Source organism: Hippocampus zosterae, chromosome 14 (assembly GCF_025434085.1).
Source record: "Hippocampus zosterae strain Florida chromosome 14, ASM2543408v3, whole genome shotgun sequence".
Lineage (NCBI taxonomy): Eukaryota > Metazoa > Chordata > Actinopteri > Syngnathiformes > Syngnathidae > Hippocampus > Hippocampus zosterae.
This window is the reverse complement of record NC_067464.1, coordinates 7,277,878-7,302,015: the sequence shown is the minus strand read 5'-3', so window position 1 is coordinate 7,302,015 and position 24,138 is coordinate 7,277,878. Positions and strand designations below refer to the sequence as shown.

The 24,138-nt window shown below is 41.3% G+C and overlaps 3 protein-coding genes and 1 long non-coding RNA gene across 6 annotated transcripts in view; 1 reads left to right on the top strand and 3 right to left on the bottom strand.

Annotated features, from left to right (window-relative positions):
* Positions 1-14,186, bottom strand: part of LOC127614847 (signal-induced proliferation-associated 1-like protein 1) — a 41,427-nt gene extending 27,241 nt beyond the window's left edge. The window contains exon 1 of one of the 3 annotated variants that reach the window (XM_052086271.1): positions 13,837-14,186. The gene's annotated coding sequence lies outside the window, so the exon portion shown is untranslated. Of the gene's footprint in view, positions 1-8,534; positions 9,220-13,836 lie in introns of those variants that run through there. The other 2 variants (XM_052086273.1, XM_052086270.1) reach the window with 2 other exon arrangements.
* A 537-nt stretch (positions 14,187-14,723) lies between these two features.
* Positions 14,724-17,784, top strand: LOC127614902 (uncharacterized). Its single transcript, XR_007966736.1, has 2 exons — positions 14,724-15,114; positions 16,805-17,784. It is a non-coding gene; the product is annotated as an uncharacterized LOC127614902 (long non-coding RNA).
* gpx2 (glutathione peroxidase 2) lies at positions 16,017-17,163 on the bottom strand. Its single transcript, XM_052086345.1, has 2 exons — positions 16,783-17,163; positions 16,017-16,513 (listed from the first exon to the last, which is right to left on the bottom strand). Exons 1-2 carry the CDS (start codon positions 17,161-17,163, stop codon positions 16,160-16,162), a joined length of 735 nt encoding a protein of 244 aa, XP_051942305.1. The 3' UTR covers positions 16,017-16,159.
* On the bottom strand, positions 17,406-23,152 carry LOC127614892 (ras-related protein Rab-15-like). The gene is made up of 7 exons (XM_052086346.1): positions 22,892-23,152; positions 19,792-19,852; positions 19,646-19,706; positions 18,947-19,024; positions 18,774-18,863; positions 18,513-18,578; positions 17,406-18,427 (listed from the first exon to the last, which is right to left on the bottom strand). The coding sequence occupies exons 1-7, from the start codon at positions 23,013-23,015 to the stop codon at positions 18,263-18,265; spliced, it is 645 nt and encodes a 214-aa protein (XP_051942306.1). The 5' UTR covers positions 23,016-23,152; the 3' UTR covers positions 17,406-18,262.
* Between the last annotated feature and the right edge of the window lie 986 nt (positions 23,153-24,138).

Here is a 24,138-nt window from a genome sequence, read left to right as displayed (position 1 = left end):
ACAAAACCCACGGTTCACCCTTGTCAAGCGGCAATGTAACAACGCTCCGACCGTGAAAGCACTTGATTTCGCACTCCGATTAAATAGCTATTTGAACAACTGCACTATATGTTGCATAACTTAACGGCAACACTATTTGCTACAGCAGTAAAAGAAATAGCTCTCCTCGTAGACTACGTCATTAGGAGAAAAAGAGGAGAGTCAGAGTAATGAGTGTCCTCGGTAACAAACAAGCCCCCTGAGGCACACTAATGAGGCCAACTCATTTGAGGTGACATTCAAAATCTACATTGAATGCAACAATTTCCCAGCCGTGACAACCATTTCTAGTGAGGCAGAGGGGCCAAAGACATTGTGACTCCCAAGTAACCGGCTGCACCGCTTACATCAGGTGAGCATAGCACCCGGGATTTTTCCGCTAATGTTGTTTTCTTTGAGTGAAAGTGCCGCTGGCCTCTGCCAAAGACACATTGTTCTCGTCAAAGTGGATTTGTTTGCTTGTGTGTAACTTCCTTCTTTCTTTCAACTGTTACTGATATTTAACAATCTGTATTACTACAAGGCTCACCTTAGAGCATTTCAATTTTCCCAAAAGCTGACAGTGCGCCCTATAATCCGATGCGCCTTATATATGGTGTCACAGTCTCTTTATATTCCCCATTGCGTTGTTTCCCTGTCTGTGTTCCTATGCCATCTAGTGGGGATTATTAGCAGGAACCCTATTGTAATCTAAAAGGGTACTGCCCGACACTAATTGACATGTGCATTCGCCAACTCACACTCAAACAGACAACTACTTTGTGAGCTCTATGCAGCCATGATGAAACGAAGATAACACCAAAAGCATACTTAACTACTGAGGAAACGAAGGAAGACAAACAAGACTTCGAAGGATATTTAGCCCCTTATGGATGTGAGCCCACAAGGTTTCTGTGCCTTTTTGTTGAATCAGTTGTCTTCATAACCTTTGTCTTTCATTGATTGTTTTGTAACGCCATTTGTATTTATGTTTCATGTCCGTGTTTGTGACCAGTCCTAATGGCTTTGTTACAGCTGCAGCGGTTGTGAAGTCTCTATATAAATAAGCTTGCATTGTATTGTATTGTATTGTATTGTATTGTATTGTATTGTATTTCCTTTAGCGTAGCTCCATCTAGTGGATGGATAACACAATCTCAGCCACTATTGTACCTTCTATGCTATGCGTCTTATAATGCAGTGTGCCCTATATATGAAAACAGTTTTAAAATAGGCCATTCATTGAAGGTGCGCTTTATAGTGCATAAATACGGTACTATTCTCACAGGATGGAGTCCATGAATCTTGAGTGACAATACAATGATCCATCCATTTTCTAGATGGCTTTTTAGAGCCAAATGATTTGGAAAAATAATCCAAACGATTAAGCGATTTTCTTTCCTTAATATTGCGATTGTGCTTTATTATGTGTTTTTTTTTTCATGGGCCCCCATTTTTGAGAAACAAATGCAATAAATTAATCTGTGTATTAAACAAAAACAAAGTCCGATGTATGAAACATAAATGTTCTGGTCTTATTGGTCAGGCTGATGGCTAAATAGAGGCAAATTACCCATGAATTCTAATGATTTTGTTTTTAAAAATCCTATTACATCCCAAACTGCCATCTCATTTCAGTCGCAACGTTACCTCTGCAGTGGTATTTTCTTTCAGTGTGGTGTGGGGCTTCTCACGAGCGTTTCTCCTCACAAATATCTATTCATTTGTGGCCAAACAAATATGCCATGCTTGGCAAAAGGCTCGTCAATCGCCTCTGTTGACTCAAATGCATTTTAGGATGAAACAGTTTCAGCAAGTACAGGATTAAAAAAGCAAAGGCGTGAGCGCAGAAGCAGCATAATTAACAGTCTTGATGCACGACGGAGGGCTGGGAGAACCGGTTGCCGCCTGTGATTCACAAGACGAGGGCTACGGTGCAGCCCCCCCCCCCAAAAAAAGGGAAAAGAAAGAAAAGGGGGAAAGAGAGCTCGACATCTGAGATCCAAAACCAAACCTGTTTTGTTCAGCACATTTACTCCACTGTGGTGGGAAGTAATGAAGTACAAATACTCGGTTACTGTGGTTGAATTCATTTTTCAAGTGTCTGCACTTTAGGTACTTATTTATTGATTCCATTTGATGTATGTGCTTTCTACACCTCACGTTTACTTTGTTCAATCTCCGCAGACGATGATATATAAATAGAATATTAAAATAAATACATAATAAATAAGACTTCTTCACTTCAGACATCTCTCAGTTTAAGCTTTAAACTGACTTTGAAAGTGAAGTAAGTTGCATTGTATTACTCGCATGGAAGCCAATCAGATTTTACCCCAAAGTCCAAGTAAGAGTTCATAGGTCAACTCGTTCTTCAGCATACAACCGCTTCTGAGCAGCAGGGGCCAGTTGACGGTAACTCGACACATTCTCACTGCACAGGTGTCAATACGACAAAAGTCTGCGATGTTTAGAAGCCGTCTATTGCCCCCAAGCTTCACATCCACTGCCTGTGAACGCATGGAGGAAACAAAACAAGGACCTCATATTTAAAGCCAAGTCAATGCATTGACTGTATCCAGTGTAAATTGATAATACGCCAGATGATTCTTGAATAAAACCCTCAAGTATCTAAGGCCTATCACGACGTAGATGAAAGATATTAGTGTTTGAAAATGTAGTTTTGGTCACACAATCTGCTTACAAATGACAGCGGTGCAGGTAAGATAAATTTCCTAAAAAAAGAAAACATAAACCAGAATGGCTGTTTTCAACCTTATGATTTTTACTAGTTTCTTACGCTGCTCTACTGAGCCATTTCAGATGTGAAGCCATTAACAGAAATACTTTCTCCTTTGTCAAATAGCTTACTGTGACATTAATTCCGCATTTCTGGCTGTTGTTGCTTTTAATTTTTAATAATTATGTTTGCAGTACCCTAATAATATTTACATTTTACAACATTAAGACATTTTACTAGATTACCTATAAAAATATATGACTTACAGATTGTTTACTTTTGAAAAAAAATTCAGGTGAGGTGCATGTATATATGCACATGTGGACGATTCTCCAAACTTCCACTTACATGCCAAGCTACATTTAGCTTCTACCTCACACACAAACATGTTAGTCTCTCAGTCAAGATTTCCATCCATCCATTTTCCGATCCGCTTACCACATACACATACATTCAACATTATTGAAAGCCAGTTTTAATCAGGGAATTCTTCACGAATATACTGTTGTTTTGTTCTCTGACATATCAGGTCTTTCCGGGCAGGTTGTGGCATGGTGCGGTTGCGAAAGCAGACGAGCTTGCGATTGTTTGATTAGGCCGCTCGGCAAAGGTTGTGAAGCTGCTGAGAAGTGGCGACAAACATGAGCAGCAGAAATCACATCTATCGCAGCTGAAGAGGCTCCGTGCGCCCCTTGGAGTTCCCATCAATCAACAGTTGCTTTCACAATCAGGGTAAAAAAGCACCTACAACTAATTTGATCAAGCAGATAAATGTAAGCTTGAGTCGTAGTGCTTTTTAATGGCGCTTAGACTCCCCATTGAAGAGAGGCTGGTTTGCTGAGAGAGCAAGAAAACAAAGCGAGCTCGTCAGGCAGGTGCAAGTCAAGGTGACACTGGGATTAATATACCCTCATGCTCGCCAAATGGGACAAGATGATGAGATGAAAGATGGCGTAATCAAAGCTTGGTGGTGGGGGGGGGGGCATAGGAAACTCTTGTGATGTGTTGACAAAGAACTGTATCTTAATTGACCTTGACACTCGCATAACTCACAGTGGGCTTACCCACTCGATTATGACGTGCGTGCATCGGTCGGTTCAGCAAAACATGACCTCTAGTGACAAACATCCACTCAAATATTACGTTTTGCTCATCTAAATTGTCATTACGTCCCCGAGGTTTCTGCACAGATCAAAGCGCTCACGCTAACTAGAGACACACAAAGCTTTGTTGCTAACATTGTTTTTGGTTTTAACATACCAAGTCCAGGGACGACTGATCATCATGTGGAACCTCCACAAACACCCCAGGCTAAAATGAGCTCCTCCTTGATATACAAAGCTTGTCTATTAGCCAATATGTATCGAGGACGGACGTCATGTGACTCATTTGTTTTCACTGCCTTGCTAGGAGGATAGTAGCAAATGGTTTACATTTGAGAGTAATGATAAGATTAGCATATGTCAGTGATTATGTAGAATTGAGGAATTAAATCAGTCAGTCTGACCCATTACAAGTCTTTTGTTGACAGTATCACTTCACATTTTAATCCTTTCCGATGCTTGCTGGAAAAAGGGTGGCTCACGGGAATGCGGCAACCTGAATATACTGGCGACCTTGACCGGCTTTTGCCTGTGCTCATCTGCCTCAGTTTATGCGGTAGACATTCAAGGGTCAGGAAGGCAAGTAGTAGCACCTAAAAATACTTTCCAACAAATTCAAATGCCATTCATTTGCTTGAATGGTGGTTTAACAAAGCTGATGAAAAGGTTAGGGTTTTCGGTAAGCTATGTTAGCAAAGCAGCCTCTTTCTGGCTAGCATGTAAGCATCTGGATGCTTACTGGACGCCTGCCTGGTGGATTCACTGAGGCAGACAACTCCCGCAACTCAAACGGTCACCAGTGGGAGGGAATCAAATTGCAATGAAGCATATTTAGCGCCAAGGTTTTTTTCAACCGGCCTAAATGGCATTCTTTACATTTGGTGCAGTACATTGTGGGATGCGTGACGTCAATCTCCGCAGCTCTAGTCTATACTTCCTTGACATCAAACTTTATTTAGACAAAGATTTGGTGACATTGTGGAATCGAAGGGACATTTTGGAAAAAGCACCGTTTTTCAGCAAATATGTTCCACAGAAAAATAATGTGAATTTAGAAAATGCGGTTCACTGTCAGCACTTCAGTCATTTGCTGGTACGTTGAACTTTCTTCTATTTTTCTTCTGAGCTACAATATAAAAACATTTCTAAAATATATTTATACATTTGCCATGATGTTGTCTCTTAGACCTTGGATGGCATCCTCCCTCCCCCCCACCCACGGATCCATCAGTTATCTGTCAGCCTTGCTCTCTTAATTGGATCTTTTCGAATGAGCTCCATCTTGATGAGGACACAATAGCCCACATCTTAACGCGATAGGCAGTCACTGCAGTTGGCACGTGGCCGCCTCGTGCAGTGCATTTCCACTCCTGTCAAGACAGGCCACAGAGCTCATCAAGTCACACGCAGCCAGTTGGTCGGACTGCAAGAAGTCAGCAAGTATTGCGTAACTGCGGCTTTCCACTAAATGACATTTCGCGCTGGAGAAAGACAGAGCCGATGGATGCGATTGGCCTTCAGAGGCACACGCGAGCTCTGCCGCTGCGGTTTATCGCGGTCACAAGCTGGTTCGAACACAAGCCGCCTGACATTTAAGGCAGCGATCCAGGGATGCAGCGTTTGCACTATTTCTGCTTGTATTAAACACACACAAAGCCTACTAATGCTGCGATTATGTGAGAGCAGCAAAATCTGAGATGTCCCAGGAACTGTTGTTTTTGTTTTGGTCCCTTCTCTCACTCAAGCCTAAAAATAGTAAACGAAGACCAAGTCACAGAACGATACTATCAGGATCTTTTGCGACCGTTACTGACAGTATTGCGTCCAAGGAATCGTTGATTTTATTGCCTGACAATTTTTCTTTCTATCAAATTCGATAAAATGATCAACTATGCAGATTACATATATTTTAGCTTGTTTAAAAAACTATCAGGAATACACAACAGCAAAGAAGACATTTCACAAAATATCACAGGAGCACTACTTGCCTGCTCAAACAGCACATTTGAGGAAGCCTAGTTTGTTAAAGAAGAAGTGGGACAAACTGTAACGTAGTCAGGCTGTCGGCATTGATGTCCTTTTATGATTGAAAAAGCTTTTATTTTGAAGTTGGTCTTTGCAGCATGTTGGCGTCATGTTACGATATGAACGAGTGTCGTTGCGACTGTCTTGACTTTCTGACCGTACAAATTAATTAAATGATCACCACAGTCAGAAAAAAAAATCCTCAAACAGTATACATGTTTTTTTAAATCGAGAAACCCGAATTACTTGAGGATTTGTTTCACCACAATACGCGTAGGCCTCTCATTTCATTATTAATATTTCAGATTAATTTAGCGCCCAAGGGGGCATGAGCTGATTTCAGGTTTGAACGGTTTACCGCGGTTGTAAAAAAATAAAATAAATAAAATCAAGGTTTCAATAACCTCCGAGACTGTCTGTCATCCGTCATGAGCTCTATTTTTCTTTTTTGAGCAGAGCAAAATAATTGGCTGCTTGCAGAGCTGAGTAAACAACCCGCCTCTGTGAAGTTAATTGCCTCCAATGAACACCCCCCCCCCCCCCAATTCCTCAGTGCTTAACAGAGAGAGAGAGAAAAAGACGAGATACTGAAAACAGATGCCTTTTTGCTTTTACTGGACAACATGCGCAGCCCACGGGTCTGTGCTAAATATAACTCAAGAGGGATGGGACACTGTGACTTACTAAGATGAATTAAAGCAGAAGAAGAATGTTAACATTTATTCATGTATTTATTTAAACTTAACATGATGCACATTTCTTCTGGAATAAAGAGTCTCCATTTTATTTAAAAATAGTTCGGTGGGGAAAAGCTGTTTCTAGCCAAATATTTCATAAAATGCAAATTGTTGAGGTGGAATTTTAATGCTGTGATACCGCAACATTTTTTGCTTATGTTTACCACGCTGTCAGAATCTAATATTGCCGCATGGATGACAAGATAGCACATCAGAGATGCTCGCTGTCTCTTTCTAGTAGCAAAACAGCCGAGGGCAACCAGCACCCATTAGCATTCCAAACAAGTATCGTGTCAACAGTGACATGGCAACACCTCACCTCCTCCCCGGTGAGGACAGCAAAGTGCCACTTGTACACAAAGACACAGCACTAGCGAGCATTAAAAGCCCAGAGGAGGTGAACGGTTCAGGTCTGCGTCTCACATTCTCGCCTGCGCGCGCCACGTTTCACACATACCGCCCAATTTTCTGTTGTGCTAGCGCGTATCCAGGAACACATCAATGAATTGTGCAGGAAACAGGCAGGCACAGAGGAAAGACTGTGGGAAAGCAGCCATGTTTGTTATGAAGGGGCCCTATTTGACCTGTCCACCTGGAATAGCACGGCTAAAGACCCCATTTCGAGATGTAAACCTTCAAAAATGATTGGGAAAAAACGCAAGCTTCGGGTCTTCAAAAATCCTCAGTGTAATCCGAAAAAAATCTTGACCGATAAGGTGTTTTTTTATTTGCTTGGACTTGCTGTTTTAGCATCGCTCGTTGTGTTTCGATTCACGTGGCAGTTCAGCCCTGATGGTTTTGTCAGAAATGACCTTGCGGCAGCTTTTTTTCACCTCTGATGGAGAGACAGCGGTGGATTCAGTTAGCTTGATTTGGTTCATAATGCTCGTAACTCAAAACACTCACTCAACTCATCTTTAACACACTGAAATGAATGGAAATGGCAATTTTAGTTAGCTCGTTGGAGTTCCCGATGATGCGCTTTGTTTGCCCATCTATGGGCATTTTACATTATGTGTTAGCATTAAACTAGCGGACTTTGCCAAGGCAAAATTACATGAGATTATCTTCCAAACGTGCTTTTTCTGATACGAATTGAGTTCCTTGCCACTATCTTGTGCTCACATCACAAATTTTTCCAGTAAGTCAAAGTAATAAAATAAGCCAAGTGACTGCCCTCCCCCCCCCCCCCAAAAAAACAACAACAACCCTGTCGGTCCTTCATACGCTTTCCCACTGCTTTGTAATAGAGGGACGTTCTCCAGAGTTCACCTGCGACTGCTTGAAAGGCAATGGAAATGGCAATTTTAGTTAGCTAGTTAGAGTTCCCATTGATGCGCTTTGTTTGCCCATCTATGGGCATTTTACATTGTGTGTTAGCATTAAACTAGCGGACTTTGCCAAGGCAAAATTACATGAGATTATCTTCCAAACGTGCTTTTTCTGATACGAGTTGAGTTCCTTGCCACTATCTTGAGCTCACATCACAAATTTTTCCAGCAAGTCAAAGTAATAAAATAAGCCAAGTGACTGCCCCCCCCCCCCAAAAAAAAACCCCTGTCGGTCCTTCATACGCTTTCCCACTGCTTTGTAATAGAGGGACGTTCTCCTGAGTCCACCTGCGACTGCTTGAAAGGCAATCAAACTTGAGGAAAGGAAGCCTTTGAATTACCCCGGTCTCATTCTATCCTAGCGGTATTAAGAGCAGAACAGGAAGTCAAAGGGTGGAAATAAATGCAAGGCAGAGGATGTGGAATTGGGAACACAACCTCGGGCATGAGTGTACTCAGTGGCAAGTGTCGTGTTTGAACAAGCAGCCATGTGCTAGCATTCCTCCGATACTACACGACAATAACACATGTCGCACCTGAACGCGACGACCGAGTAGGAATGAAGATGAGCTGAACCAACCTGTCCATACGTCGCGATCTTTCTTCAAGCTCGGTCATGAACAAGCCCTCATGCATTCCTGCCTCCTTCTCGAATTTCGGCCCACCGCGGGGACAACAGAAAAACCTCCGTTTTTTTTTTTTTTTGGGCTGAATTATTTTCCACAACGGCCCACATGGGCTCGGCATGAGACGCAAGCCTGCAACTCTGCAACTCTGCTTCTGCGTGTTTGGATTCTCCTCAGAAGTGTGTGTAATGTGTTCCAGAGAGGGAGTGTGTGTGAGCAGGCCAAACGAGAGAGACAGTGTAGCAACTGGCAGACATGTCCAGACAATAACGAGCGTGTCAGAAAGTTGCCGGCGGCAGATGATCATCATCGTCCAAAACGCCAGATTTCACTCTGGAGAGTTGTTTTTCTTCCTTGTGCTCGTCTCACTTTCTCTCACATTCTTTTAAGTGGTTCGTTGCTCCATTGGCTTCTTTCTCCATCGCCATCATCTATTTTCGGCATCAATGCGGTCTTATGGGAGGAGAAAACGGGAGGGGGCCGGGGGTTACCGTGGGATTTCTGCATAATTGTGGCGGTGGGTTTTAAAATTGGGCACGAGATGACGGGAACAAGTCAACATGAGATTTTTCACTTCAGAGCAATTGAGAGACCACCAAGAGAAGCTGGGGACGCCAAAAACAACCCGCCCGCCCCTACAACACACGCCTGGATTGTTGTGCGTTTAAACTTCCCGAATATATAGCAGGTGGGGCGGAATGGAGGGTGGACGTGTCCTTTGCATGCATTTATTCGGTGACAGCGCAATGAAAGGGATGACATCATCGCAATTGTCGTCGCACAGCCGCGCACTTTCGGCTCTGGGCTGGTGCGCGGAGGACGGTTCCGACGAGGACAAAAGCGTAACATTCCGACCGTGAGACAGGCAGGAAAGCCATAGTCACACCTCATTACGGTCAAAGCCTCAATGTCCACCAGCGAGCGGCCAGCTGAGGTCATCGTGGAGTCATTTGACTTTTTCCACTGACGGGCTGACTCATATTTGTCAGATGCTCATTGATGTCAGCATTTTTCATTTTCGGGAATAAAAGGCACACATCAAAACGTGAATAATATATAGTCTGCGCATGGATTTCTGCTTGGTCCTGTTCATTTATTTACGTTCTCCTTATTATGTTTTCTTGTCGTTTTTAAGCAAAACATAATCTGGTGGGGGTGGGGTGGTTCTTTGCTGGAACAATTTAACAGAATTTCAATTGATTTCAGTTGCCATGTGACAAATTTCGCTCACTCGCGTTTTTCACAACATTCCACAAAGATATCGGCCCATTATCGCACTGCTTATTTTCAAGATCCAGCGATTAGTTGGTAATTGTTTTGAGAATTGATTATTTGTTCGGAGATCTTTTCTTGGAATTTTGGCCCTCTCAACAGGAACCAATCTCTGATTTCTGGAGCCCTCCTTCAAAGCAGACAGATTATCTTTTTATCTTTCTTCAGACATTTGCAAACAAAACAGAAACAGAAACTCAATTAACATCAGTTTATCATTTCACATTTTCTACTGAGTCCATTTGAAACGATACCCTTCTTTGAAATAAAAGGAGGGAAATTAAAACAAGTTTAAAAAAAATCGGATTCATCAAAATATCAACAAAACAATCAATGCATTAATCAGTCATTAGAATAATGAGTTAGTTCCAGCGCTAATACATTTCAATATGAAAAACTGATTTAATACAAGAGTAAATTGAGTTGCGAGCTTGGTCACAAACGCATGAAATGTATAATTTAAGCTACCGCTGTACTTCGTGAATCCCCAGAATGGAACCAGCTACTCAGAAATAAGGCTCTGAAAACCGCCGGGATTTGAACCTGCTCTCCCGATTGAGCTTAGCCAAGCGTAATCATCGAAGGTAACTGAAGACTCCCGCACTTAAAAACGACAATAGCGATCCCATTATTCATTATATAATGTAATCAGTTCATTGAAGCATTTTGGGATGGCCACTTAAGATAATTGCATCCCACACATTCTGGAGTGGCCGCTTCACTTGTAACGCGGCACAAAGCTCCTCTTGTTGTTCGTTGCCTTGCTCGAGCAATTCCCCCTTCAACAGACAATGGCAACGTCGTCTCAATTTAGCAACAGGAACCTCCCTCGCGACGTCTGATAAAAGTGCGTGTGAAACCAAACGACGCTATGTTGTCATAGGAGAAGTTAGAATGATTCGAGTCAATATTGAAAAAAAAAAAAGCCCGTCGTCAAGGAATTAAGTATAGAGACCGAGTCTTTATTTTGATGGAAAAACATGAGAGCTTGCGGCCTTTTGCTGCCAATTCATCTTATCTGACGGCTGTTCGTTATGGGCACGCACACTGTACAATTTTGTTGCGTTGGCATCGCTAAAGCGTTAAAATCCCAACACGTGTGGGATTAATTCGCGCTGACCTGATACCTTACCTTGTGCTTCAGGAGCTCGGTTGAAACGATGGCGGAATATATGCCGCCAGAATATTCAAAAACACTCAGCGCTCGTTGGCGGCTTACATACCGAATATAAGATTAGCAAACAGAAGCGGAGCGAAGGACTACAGGCAGCGTAAGATTTAGAAGTGACGTGGAACGAGTCACATTTCTGCTTCACAGGTAAGTTTGTCAACCTAATTTTAATTGATTACAGATTCCAAAATAGGGCTTGACCAATATGATTTTTTTTTCTGGGGCGATGCTGATATTTGACCTAATAAAAGTCTGATAATTGATTAACTCATTCAGTACCAGCCAATTCTGGACCAAGTCTGAAAAGACGTTTAAAAACGTCTTTGGGAGTGAATGAGTTAATTGGCCAAATAATTAAAAAAACACCATATGAATAAACTAACACCTTTTAGGTCCCTGAACGCTTACAACAATAAAGATCATTTCCAGGTGGAACATTTGACAGTTTTACAATACTTTGTCCTTGTTTAAATTCACAGGTGAGATTTTTTTTTTCATTTTTGGGGTGGGGGAATGTTTGAATTAAATTATCTTTGTTAGGACTGAACCTATATCTTAAATGAGCTTTGAAATGAGCTCAGATCAGCCGATTTAATTGGCCAGCCGTTAATCGGCCGGTCCCTTGAACACAAAATAGAACTTCAAAACGAGAAGACTTGGTATTTAGAGCACTAGTAACACTTCATAAAAATAAGTCATGCTAACACTGTCGAAAGGGAGGCTTTCGTCACTCGGTTTAGAGTGCACGCCGTGTACAATGTACGTCTCCTGCATGTAAGTGAGGGGCGTAGTTTTGCTCATAGACTCAATGCGGGGAGGGCGGGGTAGTGAAGTGAGACAGGCTACATTCAACTCTTACTTGCAGGTTTAGAACTGCAAATGCACTGCATTGAAGTCTCAAGTAATACACAATGATGGCTCAAGTGATTTCAGAGGCATATTCCCCCCCCCCCCCCCGCCTCCCCCCTCAAAATGTTCCACTCACACAGCAGGTTTTTTTGGTCTTTGGCTTTTAATTCTCATCTACAGGTAGCAGGACGTCTTTAAATATCTGCTGGAATTTTCTTGATCAAGTCTCTCTGGAGTCCGATTGCTGTGGCTGCAGACTAGTCTCAACATGATCTTACCAGCCGGAACAATGCTGTATTTTCCTAACCTTGACTGGCAAGCAAAGCCCTGTGGAATATTAAATAATACATACTTTCCTCTGCGGTGATACGCAACAGCTGTTTATGGTTCCCTGAGAAGCCCATATAAATCAAGCAAAAAAAAAAAGAAAGAAAGAAAAATGCCATGTGAATGAATGGTTACAATTAAAGCAGATAAAGCAGAGATTAGAGTCACAAGTGAAGATGGCAGTGCAATAAATCAAGCCACTGTGGCTCAAGCTAAGCCTTCAAAAGAATGCCAAAAATGCTTGATCCTTGTCTAGAGCTGAACTTAAAGTTGCCCCTCTTCTTTGCTCCACTGGAACAGACACTGTGATTCAAGTAGGATGAAGGGGAAATTGTTTTTTTTTAAGAGGGCTAGGTTACATAAGATATTTTCAAAAAAAAGTGTTTTCAAGCACTGGGGGACCGACAGGTTGTCACAGTGGCGTAGTTCCAACTACCTGAACAAAAGCTATGTTTGCTATGTGGTGCTGCATTGCCACATCTTTGCAGCTCTGTCAGACATGAGCACTGCTGTGGCCTGACTTATTCATCAAGAAGGGCCTTCTAACTCATAACAGGGGACCATTAAAAAAGGAGCAAAATGCATTTTTAGAGAATAACTGACTAAAAAAAACATGTCAACCATCTTACACAGCATTCACAAGCGCAATCAAGCAGGCATGTTTAGAAAATAACTCATACGGCGCAAAGCGCCTTCGTGAGCAAGTGTCAAACCAGCTCACCGTAATATTTTTTTTGTGGCCCCCTAAAGCAAATAAAGCGTCTCTGGCCATGTTTCTTGATATACTCTTTTCATTTTAGCTGAAAATTGCAATATTTTTCACTTTAAAGTATTGCATTGTATTTTATCCCAAACCAGTGATTGGTTGCAATGTAATAATTTGCAAATCAATCAAACGAATAGCGGTAGTTGACTGTACAGTAAATAAACAAGGCCTGTAAATAGATGGATTGGTCCATCTTCAGATGGGACCAGCGATCGATTTTAATTTTTTTGACCTTGCTAATCGGTTCTAAAAACTTGCCATTTAAATCCTTATTAAGCATTTTCCAACCAAATTCCCTCCTGACATAAGATGAACCAGGTTGTCCCAGCTTTCTATTATGTAGTATTTCAGATTCCATTTTTTGTTGAAATATCCTTCATTTTAACTGTGCAGCTTTAACGACCCTTGAGTTTGAAGTAAACAGTGACACATAGTATGCCCACATATATGTTGAACATAAAAATACGATGAGGTGACTCCACATTTGTATGGTTTTCACAATCATAACTTGGATGTGTCACTTTGATACCCGAGCCTTGCTGTCTGGAAAATACAGATGTTATGGAAATGGCATGGAAACTGACACACACGAGTCAAACTACAGCCATGTAACGTTCATCGAACCACCTGTGAATGGGCTCCGCGAGCATCGCTGGGGACAATGCGGATTTTTGACAGCAACGGTGGCCATCGAGTGATGTTGCTTCCCTACCGAACAGCTTTAGAGTTAAAATTTCAGGGAATCACGGGTAGGTTTTCCACACTGACTCATCACTGCACCTTATTCGCGTCGTTCCCCGCGGTGTCGGCGCCAGACGTGTACGTGAGTGCGACCACCAAAATGCACCAATTTCCCCCACCCCCAACTCACCTTCTCTCCTTTTCGGGCGGGGGGCTTTTCTCTCCCCTTCTTCTTCTTGTGCCTGTAAAACCAATACGAAGCTTTTCCTTTTGTTCAATTTGGCTCCCACAAGTCCTTGACATGAAGCAGCAACACGCGACCTCTTTCGTCCACTTCCTCTCGCTGTATTTTTTAACCCTCAAACGTGGCAGGGGGGGCTAGGGTTTTTTTTTTATCTCGGCCGAGGAGCAACTTAGAAGTTTGATAGAAAAAAAAGTTGAGGCTTTGCCTCGCTGCTCTATGCAGCTGCTGGAGGGATGAGCTCATTCGCCGTGCCTCTCTCCTGCCTATCGCCTGCTATCCGCCCAAGTCTCGCGAGAGGCGGCGCCAAGTGAAACGTTCCCGTGGCAACAAGGGCTCACCTGGAGTGCTCGCGTTTGTGCGTACGCGAGCGCGCGAGCGTGTGTGTGTTGTTGGAGAAAGGAAAGAAACGAATTTAACCGAAAATTCCCATTTGATTGTCTGCGGTCCTCTTGATAATCTACAGCATAAGCATTGCTTCATTTTAGGTGAGACCTTATTCGTTTTAGTGTTAGTTTTAGTACAACACGTAGAGTGTTTAGTGCAAGAATTAAAAAAAGGTCATCGAGAATTGTGAAATAAAGTAAACGACAATTCTCAAACAACTCTTTGACTTTCCTAGCAATACCGAAATAAATACATTTAAAATGAACCCCATGTATGACAACAAACAAAGAACGCTTTCACACAAAAAATGATGATAATTCGTTTTGGTTATTTTTATAAACATAAAATAGCTTTCCTTTTAGAGTCTTTGTTCAAATTTTACTTCACTAATATGTTTTTTTCTTCACTTTGTGTTGAGTTATTTTGTTGGATTTTGTTAACTGTAATAACCTTGCAAGAGACACATTTTGGAAATAGACGGCACAACACCAATAAAATGTCACAAAAAGTCAATACGGGCTAAAAGTGGAAGTTCGCTATTTTCCAAATCCCACCTCCGTTTTTAATTGCAAGAAACGTCCATGCCTGAGGAAAAACAACCAATCAGAGACAGAAGACATGGCCAGCGAGGTGCCAATAACAAAAAAATAAAAAATAAATAAAAACAGACATGCCAGCCTTATGCATCCAATCACGAGTTCTGACTCAGAATGTTTTGTTTGCCTGTCCCTGTGGCTGCCAGGGATTCTGCTCCAAAGACAACCACGTGTGATTTGCCCATGCTGCTCTCTGAATTGTGGATTATGACAATAAATGGGCCGAAGGCGATGTTCCACAGTGGTAGGCATGCTCGACTATATAATACACTGTAGGTGTACTTAAGAGGTCATTGTGTTTGCTTAATTATTCACGTTTTACCCAACTTTATTGCTAATGGGGATGTACATAACACAGAGACTCAAACCCAGAACCTCAAGACTGTAAGGCCAACCTGCCAACCACTAGGTTAGATCATTATTTCAGTAAATTTTCCATATGTCTTTTTTGGATGGCTGTCAGTGTATCTAATTTTTAAGACCAGTTCAGTACTATGTCAGCATGCATCACAAAATAAAAGAATGTTAAATCGTTGTGAAACAGACGTTATAGGGGTTATTCCTATCGGCAATTATTTTGTAAGGTACAGTATATGTGCGGAGAATATTAATTTTTTTAAGTCAAGTATAGCGCGCCATCTGCCGGGCAGAAGACGGGCAACACTAGATAAATTATCGACGTATCCAAGCACACGATGTCTACTCTTTACGACAGAACAGATTTACGGCATTTCAAGATTACGAACGGCTCGTCAATAATGTTACCACCATAAATCATAATCTTTGTCCTTTTTGGAGAAAATTATTTAATCTTAAATGATTACAGCCGTAGTGTTACCAGTAACTGCACAATAATTTAGAATGTAATAAGGTAACGTAGCAAGAAAGAAGCTTTGTCACCAAAAAGTAATAATAGGGCAGAATGTGGCATTTTTACTTTAATAAAGCCAGTGAATTTTCTTGGAAGAAAATAGCTGTTTTGTGAGCATTTTGTATTCCAAGATAGTAAGTTATATTAAAAAAAAGTTTTTAAAAAAGTCAAACAAAAACTTTTTTCATTTTATTGAAATATTATAGTGAGTAAAGAAAAAAAGAGGACTCTTACTTTGACTTTCTCCGTCGTGTCTGTGAGTGATGGACAAGTCGACGACACCAGGTTGAATTGAAAACAACGTGATATTGACCATTTCATTTAAGTGCTTACAAAGCTTCAGATGATATCTATTTTGAGTTTCATAATATCACCTTCATTAAATAAGACTTAAACGGGGTGTTAAAAGTCTGCATTGTTAAGATTTGGTTAATTTTAGCAGTCGTTGAATGTCAGGCTCTATGTCAATCGTGGGGAACTTCCTGCTGTATCTTTTAAACGGCTCTCCCTCAGGTGCTATTAGGAATTTCTCAAAGTTCCAAGAAACATCGGTCCTGCTGATGGGACTCCAAACCAGGAATTTGGGGTCTTGCATGAGGGAGTTGGGGTCGTCGTCAGGATAGGGGAGTTTCTCTTTGAGATAGGCAAAGACAGGATGTGCGTTAGCTCCATTGACATCGCACTTCTCAAAGATGGGGAAATTGGGCTGGAATCCACCACCTGGACGTACATGTTGTAGGGAATTTAGGATCTCACCATTGCTGCAATTCTCCTGGAAGAAGAGAATTATTTACAGTATTTGGGTTACTGTCAGATGTGGCAAATCATTTGGCTCTTGCTACCTTCATTTTATTCTTTGTGTAAGTGAAAAGCTTGCTCTATTGGGTTTAGTGGCAGTCAGTGAAAAAGCACAAAAACAAAGGTGAGGAAGAACAAAATGGAGTTATAAATAAAATGTGTCCCAAAATTATTTTGCCTTTCCCAGCACAGAGATGTTCACTCTTATCTCTTTCAGTTGAAATACATTGCTTCTCAACTAACCTGATACCCAAACTGGTTACAGGGGAAGGCCAGGACCACCAGTCGATGAGGGTACTTGCCCTGGAGCTCGTGGAGCTGACTGAAGTCCTGGCCGGTGGTGCCTCAGAGCGACGCCACATTCTCTATCAGCACCACCCGCCCACGGTATACATTGAAGTCCACCAAGTCACCATCCAGTGTGGTGGCCTTCAGGTCGTAGAAGGTCTTGGCGATGAATGTCATCCTTAGCAGAACAGGAGAGCCTTTGCGCTGAAGGGATGTCTGAGCATCTGATAAGACAGGCCAGTGGTTACCTGACTCACTGGAGGCGATGCGATCAGATGACTGAGCGGGAAAACTGATCCACACCAGAAATTCAATACGCTTATCAAGTGGGTGCATAAAACTGTGAAAGACTTTTAAAACATAATTTTAAGGTTGTTTTTTTCTTGTTTAAGTGATGCAGGACTACAGTAGTATGGAAAGTTCATTTTCAAAAGAGTATAAAAGACTAATTAAGAGGCAACCACATCAGCCATTAAACAATTAACATCTCCAAGAGTCTTTTACCACACGTGATGGAAAATGAACTCCCAGTGAAACCCAAACTCACCCTCCTTCTCAATTCAGTGATGAAAGGTGGATTACTTGATAAACATTTATTTCATTCTTGAATGTTTTCAAGGCACTTTTTAAAAACAAACATTAATTTAAAATGGCATCCGTAGAAAGAGCACATGAGACTTTGAATAGTCAGTTAAGTGCAATGCCGGCCACTGTCACGTTAAATAAGAAGTACAGTGAACCTCTGCATATTTGTGATTTGGCAATCAGAAATCCAACTAGTTTCAGATATTTTTTTTAACTCATCCTCTATTATCCGCTGTGAAAGGCTGTTTTTGTGCTCAAGCCAAAGCCATGTTTAATACAAAAATATCGCTACTGTTCCAAGCTTGTGGTATGCTGGTGACAAGGAACTATGTTGAACTGAAGGGGAAGAGTTTCATTTAGTATGGCCACAGCTTGGTCTGACAGAAAAAAGAAAAAAAAAAGATTTTGCACTCTTCTTATGGCATCAGTACGCAATGCCAAACCTTGTCAGGTAGGGCATCAACTACTCACATATTTTCACTATTTGTGGCAGGGCTCGGTCCTTGTCTCTGCGATTAGCAGTGGTTCACTGTACCGCATTCAGAAAGAGAATAAACAAAGAGCAGTATCACATTGACTGCATCTCTAAACGAGTGAAGCCTCAAGTTTCGAGGTTTAAATAATTCATCGCTTTCCTCCCACTTTACACCCGAGCAATGCATTATAAATTAACAATCTATAAATAAGATTAGAAAGCAACAGGTTTAGAAGTGGGGAGCGTAGATGTTGTATGTTACTTCCTTCTGTTGGCAGATAGTGCTAAAATGCACTCGCCGATACAGTCACCAACAAAACAAGCAGGTTGACAAAAAGAAAAAAAAAGTCAATTAGGGAGTAAGAAAATCATGTTTTAAAAGATTCTGGCACAGCCACAGACTCTTTGAATGCTGCCGTCTTTATCTTGGCCACTCTCGTCCAGGCCGGCCTTGTTTAAATAATCATCCAGAGATCCCAGCAGGTTGTCCACGTCTCTCTTGTGAGCCTGCAGCACCAGTTCTGTCACTCGACTGAATGACTGAAAGACAAATAATATGAATACCTAGAGGATATGTACGTGTGCACACCTCCCACTTTAATTTTGATGTTGGTGATGTACTTACCTTGTCGATGTTGTGGCTTGTGGACGCACTGGTCTCAAAGAAGTCCATTCCGTACCTTTCTGCCAGCTGCAACATTGAGTTGGATATTTTAAGTCACACTTCCATAGAAAGCATTTCTTTTACGTGATTAAAACATCAAATATAATAATACATTCTCATAGTACAGTAGTCTACTGCTTTGTAACATGGTTCGACTGTACTAAATTAAAATAATGAAGTATTTTTTTAAAAAGTGTCCATCAGGAAAAATTTCAGTCCAACCTTGCTTCCTTCTTCTCTCGTTACTCGCCTCCTGGACTCTTCGTCCGATTTGTTTCCTACCAAAATCCTCTGCACCTTTTCCGGTGCGTACTATGCGATGACACCACAGAGGAAGAAGAGAGGTGTCATTTGCGCTCCGTTTACACCATATGATTCATATTGGCTTGGCTTACCTCGTCAACGTCGGTGGCCCACTTGACGATGTGCTGAAAGGAGGACTCGCTTGTGATGTCATAAACAAAGACGATACCCTGGGAGTAAAAGCAAGTACCGGTATGTCTGAATTTTGTCATCAAAATATTCACATATGAGTCACTAAGACATGAAGAAAAATGTCAAAAACGAATTTCTGAATGTTAAGTGAAAAAAAATAAAATACCGGATCGCCACAAAAAAGGATTTTGCTCGGCTTACATCCCGAAACTTCATTTTGTCTTGTCAGGCTAATGACTAGGTATAGTTAAAACCACTGCCTTCATGCAATAGTTGCTTCGAAATCAAGAGAAATGGAACAAACTATTTGACAATGCTAACAAATGTTATAGAAATCGGTTATGTGTGTGGAGTGCCACAGAACTTCTGGGGAGGTGCAGCAGCCTGAGAAAAAAATGTGAATAACGTTAATTTCAGAGATCTATATAGACAAAATCTCTCTCTATTTTTTTTTTTGTTCTTAGAGGAAACCGTGTCTTAAAATGTTTTACACCAAGTACCACCATCATGCACAACGTTAATATAAAGTAGCATCGTGGGCCAAGTGTTCATTAAATATGAGGCAAAGGTTTCGTTTCTAAAAAACAGGTAGGTGAGTCAGTCAAGTTTGCCTTTGGAAGAATCAATATTAAAAATTCACATCAGTTTGGCAAAGTCACCTGTGCACGCCTGTAGTACTGTTTTGTAATGGTCTGATAGCGTTCCTGACCGGCGGTGTCCCTGAAAACAACCAGAGAGGATCACACAGGCGGGCAAACAAAATGAATAAGTCAATTATGAAAGAAATAAAACTACCGGTACTCACCAGATTTGCACCCGCACCTTGATTCCATCTATTTCTAGAGTTTTCATTTTAAAGTCCACACCTAAAAAAGAAAATTTAATATAAATCAGTCAATACAGATGACCGAAGTTAGCAAAATTCATTCTGGCTAACCGGGGGAGAGATCCTGGTTTCAATTGCACATGCACGACTGAGTTTGCAAGCATTTTATGGGTGCTCTGAGACACTTTTATAAGAGCCTTTGTTTAAATCATTGAGACTTTAACAAGGAGACAGCAACTGTATTTTCTGCTGGGTGGTGGCACCACGGAGGGCAAAAAAAAGCAAGAGGAAATGTAACAAAAATAGCATCAAAAATAAAAAACATCAGACAACACCTCAACTCTCACCGATCACTCTTTTTAGTGCTCTGCCCCTGTGTATCGTTGACTTTTAGTGTAATTAAAAAAACACTTAATATAGTTTAATATTTGTTGTTCCACAGAGCTGGAAGAATATATGCCTGCGAGTATTGCTGCATTCTCTGGTTGTGCGTGCTGCTGCTCCGTGTGTGTACAAAGTAGCCGTTGTTTGTTACTGTATACTCGTTTGTACGAGAAAAAAGAAGGATCCTACTTGGAAATAATTTTCAGCAATTTCATTAGGATTAAACACCATTCATTTGTGTGTGTGGGTGGGGGGGGGGTTGGTTGGTTGGTAATAATGTGTAAAAACACTTGCTTTCCCACCACCCCTTGCACTAATAAAATCCTGATGTGATTAGTTGCCAACCAGCTTCCAAAGTACAAAGTTTCTTTATAGAAGCCATGGGAACGACAGACGTGCGTAATTCCCTTTTTGGATTACAGTATGTCAACAGAGCGAGAACAAGTTCGGCATTTCATCTGCCTCTTGCATGCAGCATATTTGACTGATGTTGGAATCGCTGTCATAATTGATTAATTGTCATTGCTTACCACTAGGGTGAACTGAATAATTGCACTTAACAAATTGAAAAGGAGGGTTCTGCCTATCATTCTCCATCCATCCATTTTCTAATCTATTTCTGCTCATAAGGATCGCGGGTGTGCTGGAGCCTATCCCAGCTGTCTTCGGGCAATAGGTGGGGGACACCCTGAACTGGTTGCCAGCCAATCACAGGCCGATCATTGTGTCTTTGAATGGAAGCTGAAACATGGACACTGGGCAGCTTTGGAGCACATTTTTAGACAGCAAATAGAAAAGAAAGCTGTCATGTGTCAGCAGGTTCCGCATATATACATATACTGTACATAAAGCTCTCACAGCATCTGTCTGTGTACACTTCTGATGAACGTGTCACAACATTTATGATGATTTTATTTGTATATATGATTTACAGTACAGCACTGGAGTGTCGAAAAAAAATGCGACGTCTCCTCCCCACGGAAGCAAGCTTTGGTCTGTGCTAGCGGGAGTTCCGTTTACACACAAACACAACACACGCGCGCCTCTAGCAAACAACTGCCTTACCTAACCTCATTAACGTGGAAAAAAGGCAAGTTTCCCTGGATTGTTTTTTTTAGGGGGGGGGGGGGTGTGAAAAAAATACATGAAAAACAAGTGGAAAATAGACTAAAGAAAAACATACAGTATTAAGAATTATGGTATTTTGGAAGGAGACCTCTTCCCTTTTCACTTAAAGCAGGGGTGTCCAAACATTTTGCCAAGGGGGCCAGATTTTACGTGGTAAAATGTCGGGGGGCCGACCTTGGCTGACATTCTTTACATTGAACAACAATATTGTTCAACAAATTTTAGTAAGCCAGTCTGTTTCACATTTCCATTTTTATTTCAACAATCTTAAGAATTTCTTTTGGTTCATTTGAAACAGGTATATCACATGCAACTGCTTATTCACTTGACTTTTTCTTAAACAGAAGTCTCCTGAGTGCAAATTGATTGATTTGAAACATAAGATGTATCACCATGACTTTTCAATAGTCACAAAACCTTTGACTCGAACAACGGGGAAATAAACAAGCAATACACATATCCACAACTGCAAGGATCATTTGAAATATGACATATCAGTCAATATAAACACGGAGTGATGTCTTGTTAACTCGTGAGTGATGCCCTCTAGTGTCTAAATGCTATTACTCATTTAGTGAATGCTATTACTCATTTAGCCACTAGAGGGAAGCAGTACTCTATGAAACATCACTCACCAGTCTACAAGACCTCAGTCAATGCAACACGTGTTCCATTGCGCCCAACCTGCGGGCCAGACGGCACTGATTTTATGACAGGGGCCGAGGGCCGGATGAAATTCGACCGCGGGCCGGATTTGGCCCGCGGGCCGGACTTTGGACATGCCTGACTTAAAGTGAAAGCACAATAAGCACTTGTTTGTTCAGTGTATAATTTCTCCATAGTGAAGTACAGTTTATTTTCACTTACTTTTATGTTGTACTGTATTTACAACCAAACTCCACACAAAAAATGTAAATACTGTATTAGTTTTCTGTCAACCACGAAGTCACTAATCCATCTCTTGTACCAAAGAGCCCGTTATTCTCATACATACCGCACGACTCGGTCTCTCTCACACACAGCTTATCTATTAAGCACTTTAAAAAGGTATGCCACAAAAGGCGTTACAAATTAATTGAGCAAAAGGCTTAGCTTTAGAAAACCGACAAGGTTTCTCATCCACACTGTTACTGCAATGACAAAAATTTTGACTATTCAAACATCTCTCCAAACACACCTTCTCACATATTCTTCCCCTCTCCAACACATAATAGGATTAAATGTAAACCTGGAGAGGAAAAATGTCACTATGCTGCTGATTGAGGGTTAATTCTTAATCTATCCATAAGGAAATTGGAAAATAGCTCTCTCCTGCGTGCGCGCGCATACACCCGAGGGCAGTCACGACCAAACCTGCCGGGCCAACAAGTAGAGCTACTTTTCCCCACTCCACAAAAAGTAAACATAGCTTCTCGCGAAAAAATACTTTAAACCAGTAATGGCAGTTCACATTCAGAGTTCACAAATGAGTGTCTAAAATTCGTGTTGGCTCAGCAGGTGGTTCGCATCCGCGAGTTACAAGGAGAGACGTCAAACGTCTCGGATGGCTTATTGTATCATTTCTTACCGATGGTGGAGATATGTCCTGTATCGAACTCTCTGTCCGTGAAGCGGCGCAGCATACACGTCTTGCCGACCCCCGAATCTCCGAGTAGGAGAATCCGGAACAAAATATCGTACTGTTTCGCCATGGCTGACTGTTTAAAAAACTTTTAATTGACAGGGAATGACTTCTCCATGTTTAGCATTCACCTGACGTCTTCGCTAATTACCCGGCTGATATGCGTCAGATTCAGGTCAGCTCGGAAATTCCTGTTTTCAGCAAGAACCGGGAACTGCGATTTTGTCCACATATCTGAGCTCGTGAAACGAGTGATACTTTTTTGGCCAGTGATAAATGATTGCACAAACACGCTCGTTCATACTTTAATTCAGTTACCATTTTTGTGGTGAAGACCGAACAAGTTACTGTATTTCTCGTCCGAATACTGTGACACCTCAGCCATTAGGCGACACCAGCTCCTCGCTTTTCGAAGAGCTCAGGGTCTGTGAACGTGACAAAGCAAACAAGTTTAATCGCTCAAAAGGGACTGCTTCGTACAATTTTACGTTCTACTTTAGTCACATAACAAATATGTATTAATGCACCTTAAAAGTCAGCAGCTTGAAAAAGTGTCTGCATTCCTGCTAACAAATGTTTTTAACTTTAGACAAAACTCTAGAATACTTCAATTTCAGACTAATTAATCAAATACTGTATATGTGCAATGTAGTGCAGTGACTCCCAAATTTTATTGAGCCAAGGGACATATTTTAATAGACTTCATGGCACAGCACCACACAAAAATATGACATAAGGTTTTACAATATATAGCGCTACTAAAATAATGATCTCAAGGCTCAAACCAATTTACTCATAAATGCATTCGTGTAAAATTTTGCCTTGATGAACACGAAGCTCTAATTTTTGTGTATGACCGGCAAGAGGAAGCCACACAGGTTAATTGGGTCTTTTGCCCTCTAGTGGAAGAGCATGTAATTGTTCTTCCTTTGACTATTGTAAGTAAGATGCCACAGGCACACATAAATCAAGTTACGTGAGGAAATCACAGTGGCCAACAGCAAATTTTAGAAAGAAACGGATTTAGGAGTCCCTAAGCATATTTTTGACACCAATTTTAAAAAATCAATTTTTTTCCCAAGCATATCAGTTTTTTTAAACATTTTTCAAGTCAACAGTATTTATAGAGCACTTTCAAACAGCCATCGCTGCATACAAAGTGGTGTACATGGAGCAATTTAACATGCTAAAAG

What these genes read in the sequence shown, in the direction of transcription:
- LOC127614892 (XM_052086346.1), bottom strand. Translation starts at nt 23,015, where the DNA reads ATGGCGAAACAGTACGATATTTTGTTCCGGATTCTCCTACTCGGAGAT. An exon ending in AGTACTACAGGCGTGCACAG is followed by an intron (nt 19,025 to 19,645) that starts GTGACTTTGCCA and finishes TTTTACTCCCAG; the next exon opens with GGTATCGTCTTTGTTTATGA. An exon ending in GGGCCACCGACGTTGACGAG is followed by an intron (nt 18,864 to 18,946) that starts GTAAGCCAAGCC and finishes GTCATCGCATAG; the next exon opens with TACGCACCGGAAAAGGTGCA.